A 15,148-nucleotide genomic window follows, 5' to 3' on the forward strand; every position below is an offset into this window, starting at 1 on the left:
CGAAAGCTTTCCGATAATCAATCCAGGCCATCGATAGGTCACGCTGGTAGAATGCTGCATCTTTGCAGAGACATCTATCGATGAGCAGGTTCTCCCGACATCGGGCTAGGCCTTTCTTTGAGCCTCGTTGTTCATACATTTCCTGCTACACATGTTCAATTGCCCAAACAATCCTATCATTTAGGATAGCTGTGAATATCTTATAAAGCGTGTTCAGACAAGTTATTGGCCTGTAGTTCTTCGGGTCTGTTAAGTTGCCTATTTTCGGCAGGAGTATTGTGCGCCCTTCCACCAACCAGTCTGGAATCGGCTCTTCCGACTTTAAATATGAGGTGAAAATACGGGCCAAGTGCTGATGGGTTGAAGAAAACTTCTTCCACCAGAAGGTTTTGATACAATGTGGTCCCGGGTCAGAATAGTTCTTCGTCCCACTTAATACTTTTTTCACCTCCTCGGTAGTGATGGGTGGGCATTCATTATCAGGTGTTACGAAGGCAACACATAACTCCTTGAAGCTATTTATTTTTTCTGAGTCTTCGTCCAGTCTATGCTGAACTTCGTAGACTTCTCTCCAAGATACTTCGACCTCCTCTGGTTTGGGTGGGTGTTCGACAGTAACTGGAGGGTCTTGGAAGAGTCGAGAGGGGTCAGAGAGAAACTGTTGATTTTCTCTGACCCACCTCTCCCTCCGCTCTAGACTTCTCTTAGCGTCAGATAGTATCCGTATTCTCTCAACAATATGCTGCCTGATGGTCAGCAGCTTTGACTTGTTAAGTGTGTGATAACGGGTCCGGAGTTCGCGCGCGAAAAGTCGAACCTTGGCGGTAAAATTCCAGCCAGATGTGATGTACTCAATCACACATTGAATGCGGGACGCGTACTGTCTTGCCCAGCCTATCTTTATGGCAAGTTGATGCATTCGTCTTTTGGTCTTATGATCAGCCGTTGGTTTTGTTTTACGGTTCGCATCGGCCAAAGCTCTCGCTGCATTATACACACAATAATTGATAGCCCAGAGGTCGGATTCACCGGAAAAATGTCCACGAAGCTCGTCTTCCAATTCAGCCAGATCTTTAGGCTTGAGAGAAACCTTGGTGTTGATGTTTCTCCAGGTCGTAAAGCATCGCTCTTGATCTATTGGATGCCTGCCCGCGGTTGGTCTTAGTGTCGCCTCTCTTTCTTTGTTGCCGGCTTGTTCTAGCTGTGGTAGAGTAGACGTTCCGCTTACATAGCCCCTTTTACGGAGTAGTTCAGCATGGTTTCGCAGACGTTGCTGTGAAAAGTGCGATAGCTACGAGTGTTTCTCGCACCACAGAGCATGCAGCCGTGCCATGTAACCCCGTTCACGGGTCACACTGGTATCCCAGAGTCACCGTTCTAGACACCTCACCCAGGTGCCATTCAGCTTTCGGCACGGTATTCACACCTCCGCTTGGGGGTTAATTCCTTCGGGACCACCCCTGGACAATTGTCCGCGACTGCCTATTTATTTTTGTAACCATATTCAGCAGAAACCCTTGGTACAAGGACCCTCTATCCGCAACCCGAGGACGCGTTCGGTGGCTTTGTCATAGGCCCTTCGGTTTGATTCTAGAGGAATCATTTACATCGTCTCCTACTATATTCACACGGACATAGACCTTTGTTTCGCTCGGATATCTTCGCATAACTACATAACTATTTTCAGTACCAAAATGCCGAACAGCATTTTTATCGGAAAAAAGTCCAGCTTTCGTTTAAAAATACTTAAAAAGAAAAACTGCCCGAAGAGTAAAAAATGTTAAATAAACATTCTAAATGACGATTTGTGTATAAAAATTAAAAAATTAAAAACAATAGATTTCATTTAATGAAAGAGCATGAAAACCCGTTCAGAAATCACTCATAGAAAATTGAATTCTCATTTGAAGGAAGGAAGTTATGACCATTTGAAAATACCCGCTTTGCCCGTGGTTGGCAAATTTCACCCCATAAGGTTCGAGAAGAGATGGTAGTAAAATTCTATAAATTCGTGGGTATGATACTATCATATGGAAAAAAACTCTGAAAATTTTACGGCAATCGGAAGAAATCACTTAAAGTTGGAGCAGTTCAGGAATAATTCCCCATGTGCCGGAAGACAATACGCAACGTAGAAAATTATACGCAAGTAAAATTTTGCAGTAATAGAAAATTATATTGGGAAAAATATGCAGAATCGTAAAATGTTAATACCGTAAAATTTGCCAAAAAAGAAAATTACAATTGGACAAAATATTTCACAAAAGAAAATTTCATACCAGTAAAATATGCGGCAACAGAAAATTATAATTCCGCACAATATGCCAGGAGAGAAAATTACGAATCGAAAAAATATGTAGAAAGCGAAAATTGTATTTTGGCAAAATATTTGAGAACAAAAAATTATAATTCCGCCAAATGTGCCTGAAAAGAAAATTAAAATTCAGCAAGATATGCCAGAATAGAAAATTAAAATCTTGCAAAATATGTCAAAAAAACAATTAAAATCCAAACAAATTAACCAAATTCGAAAGTTCAAATTTGACAAGATATGCAGGAACAGAAAACGATAATCTCGTAAAATATACCAGAAGAAAAAATCAAAATCTAGTAAAATTTGTCATAATAGAAAACTAAAATTTGAAACAATATGCTAAAAGAGAAAATTAAAATCTGGGAAAATATTTAATCCGTCAAAATATGCAAGAAGAAATAATTAAAATTCGGCTTTACTCAGGTAAAGTTTTCTAAAATAGAAAATTATAATCAGCAAAATATGCATATACCGAAAATGATAATCCCGTAAATTATCTAAGAAGAGAAATGTAAAATCCGGTAAATTTGCAAAAGTAGAAAATTAAAATTGGATAAAATATGTAGGAACAGAAACTTATAATCCGGAAAAATATGCCAAATTAAAAAATTTTAATCCGTAAAAACGTACTAAAGGGGAAAATTACTACCCAAAAAAATATGAAAGGGAAAATTTAAATCAGGCAAAATATGCCGGAAGAAAAACTACAATTCAGCAACATATGCAGGAAATGAAAATAATAATCCCGAAAAATATTCCAGAGGAGAAAATTTATAATTCAATAATATTTGCCAAAATAGGAAGTTGAAATTAGACAAAATATGCTGAAAGGGAAAATTAAAATCACGAATAGTATGCCGGGAGAAAAAATCGAAATCCGTCAAAATATGCTAGAAGAGACAATTGAAATCTGGGAAAATATGCTGGAAGAGAGTGCACAATTTTTAAGAAATGCTTTAAATATTCCAATTAAGAAATGAAAGTAAATAATAATAAAAACCTTAAAGCATTAGCGCTAATTTTTTCTCCGTCACTCATGCCATTGGTTAAAATTCGAGAATAATCGTTTGCAACATGTTGCTTTTCTGTGCCTGTGACAGCATCATGATGTTGTAATATACCCATAGCTTCTCGGAATTTTTCTAATTGCTCATTGTCTGGAAAATTACTTAAAACTGAAAGTTGCTTCACGACCTGCAATTACATAAATAAATTGAGTGCTTGCTTTATTTTAAATGGAATTTTTTAAGTGCGTTTTTTATATAAGCTCTTCAGTAATGTTCACATAAAATATTTTTTTGAAAACTCAACAAATTTGTTCAAAAGTCTTCATTTTTGGTCAAAAATTAATATTTTTTCTGAATGTACATGTATTTTGTTGATAATTCGTCTTTTTTGGTAGTAAATTAACCTTTCTGCTTAAAAATGTTGCTATCTTGTCGAAAAATGATATATTTTATTAAAAAATCATCCTTTTGGTTTTAAAACTCAAAAAAATTATTGAATGTTATTGAAAATTAAACGCTTTTCTATAGAATTCAAATATTTGGTTGAAAATTTCACTTTTTCATTAAAAATTTCTTTGTTTTTTTTTTGTTGAAAGCTAATTTTCTAAAATAAAAATTTAATTATTTCATTCTTGGAAAACAAATTTTCATTTTTGGTTTCGTCTTAAATAAAAAATTTAATTATATTGTTAAATATATCCCTCCTTTTGGTTTGATAATTAATTTATTTTTGTAGATGAATCTCTTTCTGTTAAAAATTAAATTTGTTTGTAGAAAATGAAAATATTCGGATAAAAATGAAACTTTTTTCAGAACTTAAAATCTTTTTGGTCGAACCTTATTTTTTGTTTAATGAAAAGTTTATTAGTTTATTATGTAGTTATGTAGTAAATTAATCCCTTTCATTAAAATTGTTAGTATCTTGCCCAAAAATTAAAATTTGGTTGAAAAATCGTCTTTTTACTAGGAAATCAATTTTTTGTTGACAGTACAAGTGTTTAGTTGAAAATTAATCTTTTCTTGTTAAGAATTGAAGTTGCTTGTTGAAAATTCGTATTTATTGATTAAATAAAATTGTTTTGTATTAATAATTAAAATCTCTTTTGGTAGAAATATCGACTATTTATAGTTAAAATTTTAACTCCTTTTTTAAAAATTCTTTTTTTTATGGGTAAAGAATTCTAATTATTCTTCAAAATTCATCTCTTTTGTTGCAAAATTAAACTAATTTTTTGAAAATGGAACTTTTTGGGTGAAAATTAAATTTTTGTTGAAAATTTGTATTTTGAGTGTAAAAATGAACTGTTAATGTATAATTATTTTTCAAAATAAAAATCCGTTTTAATAAAAATCAAATCATTACATTTTTTGTGAAAAGTTCAATGTTTAACTGTTGTGTACAAAGCTTGTCTTTTATTCTTGGAAATTTAACATTTTGGATTAATTTTTTTTCTTTATTGAATAAAAAATCTTTCAATGTTAAAATCTAAACTCTAGCTAAAAATTCTTCATTTAAATTTTTAAATATTCATCTTATTTGGTTAAAATAGCTCATTTTTTGTAAAAAATTATGAATTTTGTGAAAAAGTTGTTTTTTTTTCGTCGAATATTAATCTTTCAGGTAAAATATGTAACCATCTTGTGAAAAATTATTTATTTTTCTGAAAAATCTTTTTTTTTATGTGTTGAGAAAACAGATTATTTGGTTAATAGTGCAAGTATTTATTTTGAAATTAATCTGATTCAGTTCAGAATCGAAGTCTTTATTTGAAAATTCGTCTTCATTGGTTAAATGCAACTTTTTACATTTTTGTTTAAAATAATTTTTCTGTTGAAATATCAACTATGCTTGAATTAAAAATTAATTTTAAAAATGATTGCATTTCAATAAATTACGTTTATTTATCAAAATGCAATCCTTTTTCAAAATTTGGTAAAAAGCGATGGCCAGAAAAAATTCAATTGCAAAAAGCATGGTTAAAACTAATGTTTTTTCTGCATATTTTAATATTTTTTTTATAAAAATAATGTTTCTTATTTTAAATCACATCAGTTATAATATTTTGATTCTGAAAATCGTACAAAAACCATTTTTTCAGACATCTAATTTTTGGTTTAAAAATTTAGCCAGCGAAAATTGCGTAAGCTAGGAAGAAGGGGGGGGGGCAAACATTCAGAAATCAAATCTACATTATTTATGCACGGCCCTGATAACAAAAAATTTTTTTATACACATAAAATATCAATAAAATAGTCTGAAAAAAATTGTAGGAATGAGAAAAATAAATCTCCTTACTTGTAAAAAGTTGTTGCCCATTCTTTCGTAAAATTTAATTGTTGGTCGCGAAGTATAGTAGCCAGTCCAATACGAATGGGGATCACTGGCGTAAGGGAAAAAATCATCACTTTTCGTTGTCCATAATGAATTTTTATTATTTACTGCTTTTAAATAGCAAGATGGAGTTGAATAAATTGCATGATGTGTCGATCCATTCCGCTGGTTTGTGTATCTATTAACAAAAAGAAATTATTTTGATTTTTTCCTTATTATTAGTTTAACATGCATCTATAATCAACATGCATGTATACAAAGAGAGGCGGTTGCGACTTTTGCTTCGGAAGGGCCGCAGTGCGCGAGTACACAGTCGAGTAAATTGCGCAATGTCATGCATTTCAATTAGAAACGGTTCAGGCGGCCCTGAATGTTTAATTTCCGATAGTACCGATTAAGTTAAGGAACTGGTCTTAATTTATAACAACTGAATAACATTTTTAGGTAAAAAATTATACGATATAGTAAAAAAAAAAATTTTCATACTTAATGAGTTTGTCTAAGTTCGTGAACCACGTGTCAGCATTTTGGTAATTGAAATCGTTTCCCATAGTAATTATCACATTATTTGTTTTGTAGGCTTTTGCTTGTTTGTTGACAAATGCCAAAAATTGTTCCACCTGCAAAATTTATTATGAGTCATGTAATCTTCTTGCGCAGGTAATTATTGCATGAATATAAGAATTATTAATTACAAATTAAAACTTATTTAGAAAAATATTCGTTTAATAAAAAAAATTCATTGGCTTTCAGTTAAATAAAAGTTATTTTAATTCAAAGAAATTTCTTTCTATTGACAGCAATCTTTTTTTGCTCCAATTCGAAAAAAGAATCTTTGATTGCAAGGAAATTTCTTTATTTCAAGAAAACTTTGTTTAGTACAATGAAATTGCTTTTGTTAAGCAAAGTTTCTTTTGCGATAGAAAATTTTTTTTTTATCTTTCCTAAATTTAAAATTATTTTCTTCATTTTTTAGTTATTTTTGGTTTAAAGAAAAAATTATATTAAAGAAACGGCTTTTTTAAATCATGACAAATGTTTTATGGACAGTACAAATTAGTCGCTAAGAAAAAAGTCCTTTGAGTGAAAGAAATTTTCTTGATATGAAAGAAAAGGTTTTTTGTTTCAAGGAAAAAAAATTTAAAGTTTGAATTATTTTTCTTTATTTTCATGTTATTCTTGTGTCAGTGAAAACAAATGGAAAACCCTTTTCAACATGAGAGCAGTTTCTTTTGATTGAAAGAATTGTGTTTGGTTAATTAAAATAGTTTTTTTGTTAGAATACAGAATTTTCTTTAATTTAAAATGATTTTGTTAACTTTAAACTCATTTTTGTTTAAAAGAATACAATTATTTTAAAGGAATGTTTAAAAAAATACATATATTTTGCTTTCTATTTAATTAAGCCATTCAGAAAAAGATTACGTAATTAAAAGATCATTTCTTTGATTAAAAAAAATGTATTTAATTCAAAGGAAACTTTCATAATATGATGAAAGAATATTTTTTGTACAAAAAAATGTTGTTTTTTTTTAAAGAAATTTCTTTAATGAAAGTGATTTTTTTTATTTTAAAGTTATTTTAGCATTAACAACAAAATTACTCCGTTAAAGAAAAGATTTCTTTAATTTAAGACAAATTTTGAAAGAAATTTCTTCTCAATCAAAGAAATGTCCATGGTTCCACGAAATGGCTCTTTTCGTTCAAATGAAATTTGTTTTTTAAATTCAGAAAAATTTATTTATAGCAGAAATTAGTGAGATAATCATGTTAAAGAGTCGATTTCTTTAATTGAAGATAAATACTTTTCTTTGTGTTTAATTAATTAATTGAAAGAAAATTTCTTTGATTTTAAGAAAACTTGCACGCAATTAAAGATTTTTTTATTAAAAGAAATTATTGTTTGTCCAAAAAAACTCTTTTTTAAATGATTTTTCTTTATTTTCAATAAACGATTTTTTAATTTGTAAAAAATATTCAATGAAATTCCTTTTGAATGAAAGAAATAACTATGGTTCAAAAAAACGGCTTTGTTCGTTCTAATAAAAAATATTTCTTTAATTTAAAATGATTTTGTTGACCTTAAAGTTATTTTTGGTTTATAAAAAAAGTTTAGGTATCGGTTTCTTTAATTCCAAATAAATATTTTTTTAAGTCTTTGATTTAGCCACTCAGAAAAAGGTCCGTAGATTCAAAGAAAATTTATTGTAATTAAAGAAAAGTTTCTTTCATTTAAAAAAATTTCTTTGATTCAGAAAAATTCTTTTAAGCAGAAAACTATTTTGTTTCATATAAATTATTGTTTTTTGTTACAATGGCATTTTTTAAAACATTTATAGTGATCGCTTTTTTTGTCATTTATTTCTGGTTGAAGGAAATAATTATAATTTGGTTTTTTGATTCAATGAAAATTTTTCTGTAATTTAAAATGATTTTTTATTCATTTTTGGTTTAAAGCAATAATTAAGTTAAAGAAGCGGTTTCTTCAAATCAAGATTAATATTTTTCTGAGTGTTGGATTTAGCCACATAAAGAAAAGATTTATTAATCGAAATAAATTTTTTTGGATCAAAGAATAATTTCTTGATTCAACTAAATTTCTTTTGTTCAAAGAAATGTCTCTTTGTACAAATGAAACTTTCCTTCAACTTAAGACGATTTTCTAAAATTTGAAGTTATATTTGGTTTCATAAAAGAATAATGTCAATGAAAAGGTTTCTTTAATCAAGACAAATATTTTTCTGAGTTTTTAATTCAGCCACTCAGGAAAAAGATTTTTAACTGGAATGAAAATTTCTTTGAATCACACAGAAAATTCTTTGATTCAAAGAAAGTTTCTTATAGTGAAATAAATTTCTATGGTTCAAATAAATGGTTTTTTATTTCAATGAAAATTTGTCTTTCATTTAAAATTATTTTCTTAATTTTGAAGTTATTTTTGGCAAAATAGCAAGGATTATTTTAAAAAACAGTTTCTTTAATTGAAACTTTAATTAAAATTTTAACTGAAAAATCTTGTAATATTCTAAAAAATGTTCACTAAGAACAAAATATGATACACTTACTCTACGATCTATGTTGTAATCGGGAATCTCATGGTCATCAATCAGAGGTTCATCTGAACAGAGAATATCAAAGCAAAAACCATCCGGTGGACTGTAAGTGTTGTAGAGGACTGTTGTAAATAAGTTAGAACTTTCTCCTAAAAAAATTAAAACGTATTTGAATTTGACGCAAAATTGAAAATTTTGTTGGAAATATTTGTTACAAAATTGGTTTTAAATTTTTCATTTGATGCTGTTTTTCTTACCCAAACTGGAACTACTCTTCCAGATAAATTCTGGAGTCTGAGTTTTCATTCGCTGTGATTTATCTTGATAATCAAGACGGCCAAAAAGCAACCCATCGAATCCCATTTGGGCAAATATTGATGCCTGTTCTCTTGAGTGTCCAAAGGGATCAATTTGCCATCCAATTTTCGGTCTCGCGCATTCTCCGAAGGTGTCATTCAATCTCCTGATTAAAACATAATAATTGCTGTGCTAATAAAAGTAAATTATAAATTCCCAAAAGAATAAATAAACATAAAACTGATATTTTAGATAAAATAATAACGCATGCTACTGCCTAGATACATCAGCACCTATTAGACTAAAAAATATTATTACAAACTGCGAATTTCTTTTCAAGATACTTACTCTAAACAAGAAAAAGACATTTTCCGAACAAGAGACAAGTCTATCGTAAAGGAATTTTTCGTAAATTGGCAAGTGGACTCATATTCAAGATTGTCACGTTAAATAATTTCTTCTGCATTAAGCACAAAAAAATCGCACGCTTTAATGAAAAGCGTATTAGGCCTATTTGGAAACACCATGTACAAAAGCGCCACTTCGTGACAACATTTATGGTAGTGCGGAGCAAATAATATTAGGTAACGTGACACAGTAGCCTCCGGTTAAGAATCGCCCCGCCGAGCTTCGAGCTTGAGCTCGAGCTCGAGCTCGAGCTCGAGCGCTTTACAATACGAAGTGTCAGCTGAGCCGTGAGGTATCATCCCGTGCCCTCACGCCGTCTTAAAACAAAATTTTAATTTAAAACTGATTTATTGACTGGAAAATATTTCTGAGATTAAAATCCAACACTTGTTTCGGAAATTCATGTTTCAGGATTAAACTATTTTGCACCAAATTCAGCTCTGTTTCCTCTTATGCAACTTCTTCGAAATTTTGTTAATGTAAAGTTTTTAGTTGAAAAATTGAACTGCTTAGATCAGAGTAGAACTACCTTGTTATTTACTTTTGTTGTGGAAAGTTAAACGAATAGGTCCAAGCTTCGTTTGCTCTTGGTTAAATATTAATTTTTCAGCTGGAAATTTAACTATTCCAATTCTGCTCTAAAATGTATTTGTTTTTGTGAATAATATAATTCTTTTATTGAAATTTCTTGTATTTTCTCAGAATTTCTTCTTTTTTAGTCATAAATTAATGTTTTTAGTTAAGGATTCAGATATTCGATGGTAATCTAACTAATTGTTTAAAATTTGAACTACTTTGATGCAATTTTGGGTTTATTTGTTAAAGATTGATCCTTTTAGTTGAAAATTTATCTCTTCGATTGAAAATTTAATTATTTTGTTGAAAATTCGTCGTTTTATCAGAAAATTATTTTTTTTTTGGTTGAAAAGAGAAATAATATTTTTTTGCAAGATATTTAATATTTTTCATTGAAAAATTTTATCATTTAGGTAATCATTTTAATTTTATTAAAAATTAATCTGTTTCAGTTGAGAGTACAAATAATTTGCTAAAAATTCGTCTTTTTGGTAGAAAATGTATCGTTTTCTAGTTAACAATTCATCTTTTTGGTTGATGGAACTTTTAAAATTTTTAAATTGTGAAAAATTAATCTTTCTTATTTGAAAATTCGTCCTTTTCGGTAGAATATTCATCTTCTTGGTTGAAAAGTAATTGTTCAACTGAAACTATAAATCTTCAATTTTTGGTTAAAAATTAATTTTTGTTCAGTTAAAAACTGCACTAACTAGTTAAAATGTAAGAATCTTGTTAAAAATTCATTAGCTGTTAATTAAAAAGTAATTTCTGAATTATAAATGGTGATATTAAATTTTTTGTTAAAAATTAATCTTTTTTAGTTAGTTGAGAATTCTTTTGGTAGAAAATTCGTCATGTTGGTTGAAGAGTAATTTTTCAACTGAAAATATAAATAATTCATTTTTTGTTGGAAATTATTAGCTATAAGTTGAAGTGTAAATTTTAATGAAAAATGGAGATATTATATTTTGGGTCAAAAATTAATATTTGTAGTAGAAATTCAACTCTTTGGATGAAAATTCATTCCAAAATAATGTTTTAATAGAAAATAAATCTTTTTTATTCAATTTTTTTTATGTACTTTACCTTTTTTATGGAAATCTAAAATATTTTTTCGCTAAAATACCAACTATTAAATTTTTTGTTGCAAATTTATCTTCTTGAGTTAAAAATTTAATTACGAAAATTATAGATAAGTCCTAAGGGAAATTGAAAAATTGCAGAAAATAATTTTTTTACATACCTGAAACCCCAGGTGAATTGATCGATAATAGAATGATAATGGGTCACTGCTTCGTCATTCATACTCCATCCTCCACCAATTATTTCGAGTCTTCCTTCATTGATTAACGATCGAACCACAGCCCTCTCTTTCTCGTCTTGTCTTAACCACCATTTCCATAAAAAGGCGGTTTCCACATAGATAAACCTGTTTTACAAATTTCCATAAAGTAGCAATAAAAAATAAATAAATTGACAAACGGTGAATAGTTAATTTGAAATTAACTGAAATTTTCTTTAATTGAGAAAAAAGTTTTAGTGATGCCGGGAATTTAGAAAACTTACGAAATTTTAAAAATTTATGCTATAGGTTTGAAAATTGGAAAAATTAAATTTTTTTTTCATGTTGAAAATGATAAACAAGTTTTGCCTAGACAGGAATTCTTTTTTAATGAAGAAATAAATGACTTTTTTGGTTGGGCTAAATGGAGGTTTATTTTTAAAAACTTAAACAATTTTTGCACAAATTTAGTTTATTACGTTTTCTGATTGTGAATTTTAAGCAATTTTGTAAATTTTGCTTAAATGTGACTTAAAATAATAGAAACAATTAATAAAAGCTAACTATTTTTAGTTAAAAGAATATTTTTTGTGTCTGAAAAGTCTAGTATTGTATTTCTTGTTCGGAATTGATTTGATTACAGCTTCTAATATTTCATGGAAAATTTAATTATTTTTTTTCTAATCCAACTATTTTCCAAAATAATATTCTCTTTTGGTCCAAAATTCAACTACTTGGTTGAAAGCTAAAATAATTTGTTAAAGTATAACAATATTTGCTAAAAAATCATATTTTTTGTCAAAAAGTCATCTCATAGAAGTAAATAATTTTTTTTTAAAGTTCGTTTGTATTGTTGTTGATAATGGATATTTTTATTTAAACATTAAGGCGTTATAGTAGAAAATTCAAATATTTCGTTAAAGATTATTATTTTTAATAAAATTTTTTTTTTAATCAAAATTTATTAATTTTATTATTGATTGAAAACTTGTCAATTTAATTGAAAATTAAACTTTTTGGCTGTAACTTTATAAATACTGTTGAAAATTCGTATTTTGTAATTTTAAATTTGTTTTTTGTGGGTTAAAAATAAGTTTTTAAATGAACATTTGAATTTTTTATTTTTTTTTTTTTGCTAAAAAATTCAACTGTTAGTTGAAAAATTATTCTTTTTCCTCGAGGGTTCAACTATTTTCTTGATAATTCGTGATTTTGGGTTACAAGTAAAAATTCTTAATAAAAAAAAAAGCTTTTTGAGTTAAAAATTCCACTTTTCCCGAAAAAATTCTTCTTTTTGGCTTCAGAACTCAACAGTTTAGTTGAAAATTAATCTTTCTCCGTTCAAGGTTGAACTATTTTGTAAAAAATTTGCCTTTTATGGTCAAAGATGTATATTGTTGATTTTTTTTTTAAATTAAAAATTCAACCGTTTGTTTGAAAATTATTCTCGTACCGTTTGGGCTTCAACTATTTTGTTGAAAATTCGTCTTTTTCGGTAGAAAATTAACTTTTTTAAGGAGAATTTATATTTAGAGTAAAAAAATCCCGTTTTTTTTAATTCCTCTTTTTGGCATCAGAATTCATCTGTTGGTTGAAATTTAATCTTTTTCAATTAAGAATTCAACTACATTTTAAATATTCGCATTTTTGATTAAAGATGTAACTTTTTGATTGCTTTTTAATTAAAAATTTAACTCTTTGTAAATTATTCTTTTACCGTTTATGATACAACTTTTTTTGTTGTTGAAAATTTGTCTTTTTTGGTAGAAAATTAACTTTTTTGAGGAAAATTGAGCTTTTCCAGTTAAAAGTTCCACTTTTTTCGAAAAAATTATTTTTTTTCGGCTTCAAAATTTAACAATTTTGTTGGAAATTAATCTCTGTCAGTTAAGAATTCAAATTTCTTTTTTAATATTTGCATTTTTGGTTAAAATGAAACTTTTTTTTAAAAAATATAACTTTCCGATTTTTTAAATTAAAAATTCAACTGCTTTGTCGAAAAAAAAAATATTTTTTACGTTTGTAGGTATGCAATTTAGCTATTGGGTTAAATTTCAACTATTTGGCTAAAAAACTAAATTTTATTCCATTTAAATCTTTTTTGTTTAAAAATTCATCCCGCAAATCCAAATTAAAAAGTGATACAATTTTTCAATATTAAAAAAATTGAGATATTGATTTTAAATAAAAATAGAGTATGTAGTGATGAAATTCTCTAAACAAAATTTCAATTCGAAAACTAAATTAAATTTATATTGTAAAAAATGAATTACGAACTAAATCATTTAATTACCTTCTCCCTGGATTTTCCTGTAAGGATTTAACTGCCGAGTTAATAATGTATTGAACCCCTGCTACTTGGATACGATTTCGATCTGAAAAAATATAAATAAAATAAACATAAAAATATAAACAAAATTAAAATTAAAATAAAATTAAAATTAATTTTATATCAATTGCTTACTTCCGTAGTAATACTGATCAACTGTTTTGAGCCAACCAACATCGTCATGACTGTGAGCCACTATGTGTATGTTCAGTTTTGTTGGATCGACTTTTGCACATGACTGAAAATTTTATATTATAAATAATTAAAAATTAATAATTAAATGTTAAAATATAACACTTTGCATCTTAAATAATCAAACCTATAATTAATTATTTATAATTAAAAATTAATTATGTTGTTTCAGGAAATAAAGTTTAGGGAATAATTAAAAAATGATTCTTATTGTATTATAATTATATTAGAAAAAGTGATAATTGCGAGTCAAAGAAAAAATGAAAGTTTACTTAATCGGATTGTGTTATTGAATTTTTTAATCACTTATCTTATTATTTATCATTTATCAGTCATTTGTATTTTGACCTTTATTTGAAAAATAAGTTTTCTAAAAAAATAAATTATTATAAAGAAAAGTTAAATATTAGGTCAAAAAATTTTTCATATTTAAAAACAAAATCATTTGAAATCCCTTTAACTTGCTTAAATATATCTATCTTTTTTAATATCTTGAAAAATTTGTAATCTTCAAAAATAAATTGTTTCCTTTAAATGTTTTAAAATAAACGAAAATATTATAAATCCTGTATGAAATATTTCCAAAATTCAGGTAAATTCTTTAAGACCGCAATGAATTTTCTAATCCTGTAAAATATTCAAAAAAAATTTCAAATTTTTTGAAATGTTTGATATCTTAGAAAATTGCTCAATTTTTTGGATAATTTTTTGAAATCCACTAAAATATTTTAAAATCTTGTAAAATTACATAAAACCTGGTGATATTTCTTAAAACCAGTTAAAATATTTGAATTTCTATAAAGTATTTAGAGAATGTGATACAAACTTTTTAAGTTCCTTTAAAATCATTTGAAATATTTAGGAATACTCACAAAAATGTCAAATTCCATTACATTTTTTTAATATTCACAAAAATGTCAAATTCCTATAAATTTTTTGAATATCTTAAAATGTTACAAATACTGTATGCAATCGTTTCAAATCTTCCGAAATTTAAGGACATTTTTTCGAACCGCAAGGAATTTTCGAATTCAGTAAAATCACCGAATTATATTTATATTTTATAATAATAATTTTTTTAATTCTTTAAAATATCTAAAGTTCTATGAAGTCCTTTGAGATTTTATAAAATTTCTTGAAATTCCTTCAAAAGTCTTTTGACGATTAAGAAATGTTAATAAAAATATTCAGCCTTTTAATTCTTTTTCAATATTAATTTTATAAATCCTGTATAAAATCCTTCCAAATCTTATAAAATTTAAGGAAGTTCTTCAAAATCGCATAGAATTTTTTAATCCTGTACAATCCCGGAATTAAAAAAAAAATCTTTTCAAATTCTTGAAAACTTACAACATTTC

The 15,148-nt window shown here is 27.3% G+C and overlaps 1 protein-coding gene across 1 annotated transcript in view; it reads right to left on the minus strand.

Moving 5' to 3' along the window:
- Positions 1-15,148, minus strand: part of LOC117177947 (lysosomal alpha-mannosidase-like) — a 57,425-nt gene that overhangs the window by 35,670 nt on the left and 6,607 nt on the right. The window contains exons 2-9 of the mRNA XM_033369076.1: positions 13,734-13,836; positions 13,563-13,644; positions 11,231-11,416; positions 8,964-9,169; positions 8,719-8,855; positions 6,140-6,273; positions 5,618-5,831; positions 3,315-3,508 (exon numbers count right to left, since the gene is read on the minus strand). Of these exons, the coding sequence (XP_033224967.1) occupies positions 3,315-3,508; positions 5,618-5,831; positions 6,140-6,273; positions 8,719-8,855; positions 8,964-9,169; positions 11,231-11,416; positions 13,563-13,644; positions 13,734-13,836 (1,256 nt within the window). The remainder of the gene's footprint in view (positions 1-3,314; positions 3,509-5,617; positions 5,832-6,139; positions 6,274-8,718; positions 8,856-8,963; positions 9,170-11,230; positions 11,417-13,562; positions 13,645-13,733; positions 13,837-15,148) is intronic.

Source organism: Belonocnema kinseyi, chromosome 8 (assembly GCF_010883055.1).
Source record: "Belonocnema kinseyi isolate 2016_QV_RU_SX_M_011 chromosome 8, B_treatae_v1, whole genome shotgun sequence".
In the NCBI taxonomy this organism is placed as follows: Eukaryota; Metazoa; Arthropoda; class Insecta; order Hymenoptera; family Cynipidae; genus Belonocnema; species Belonocnema kinseyi.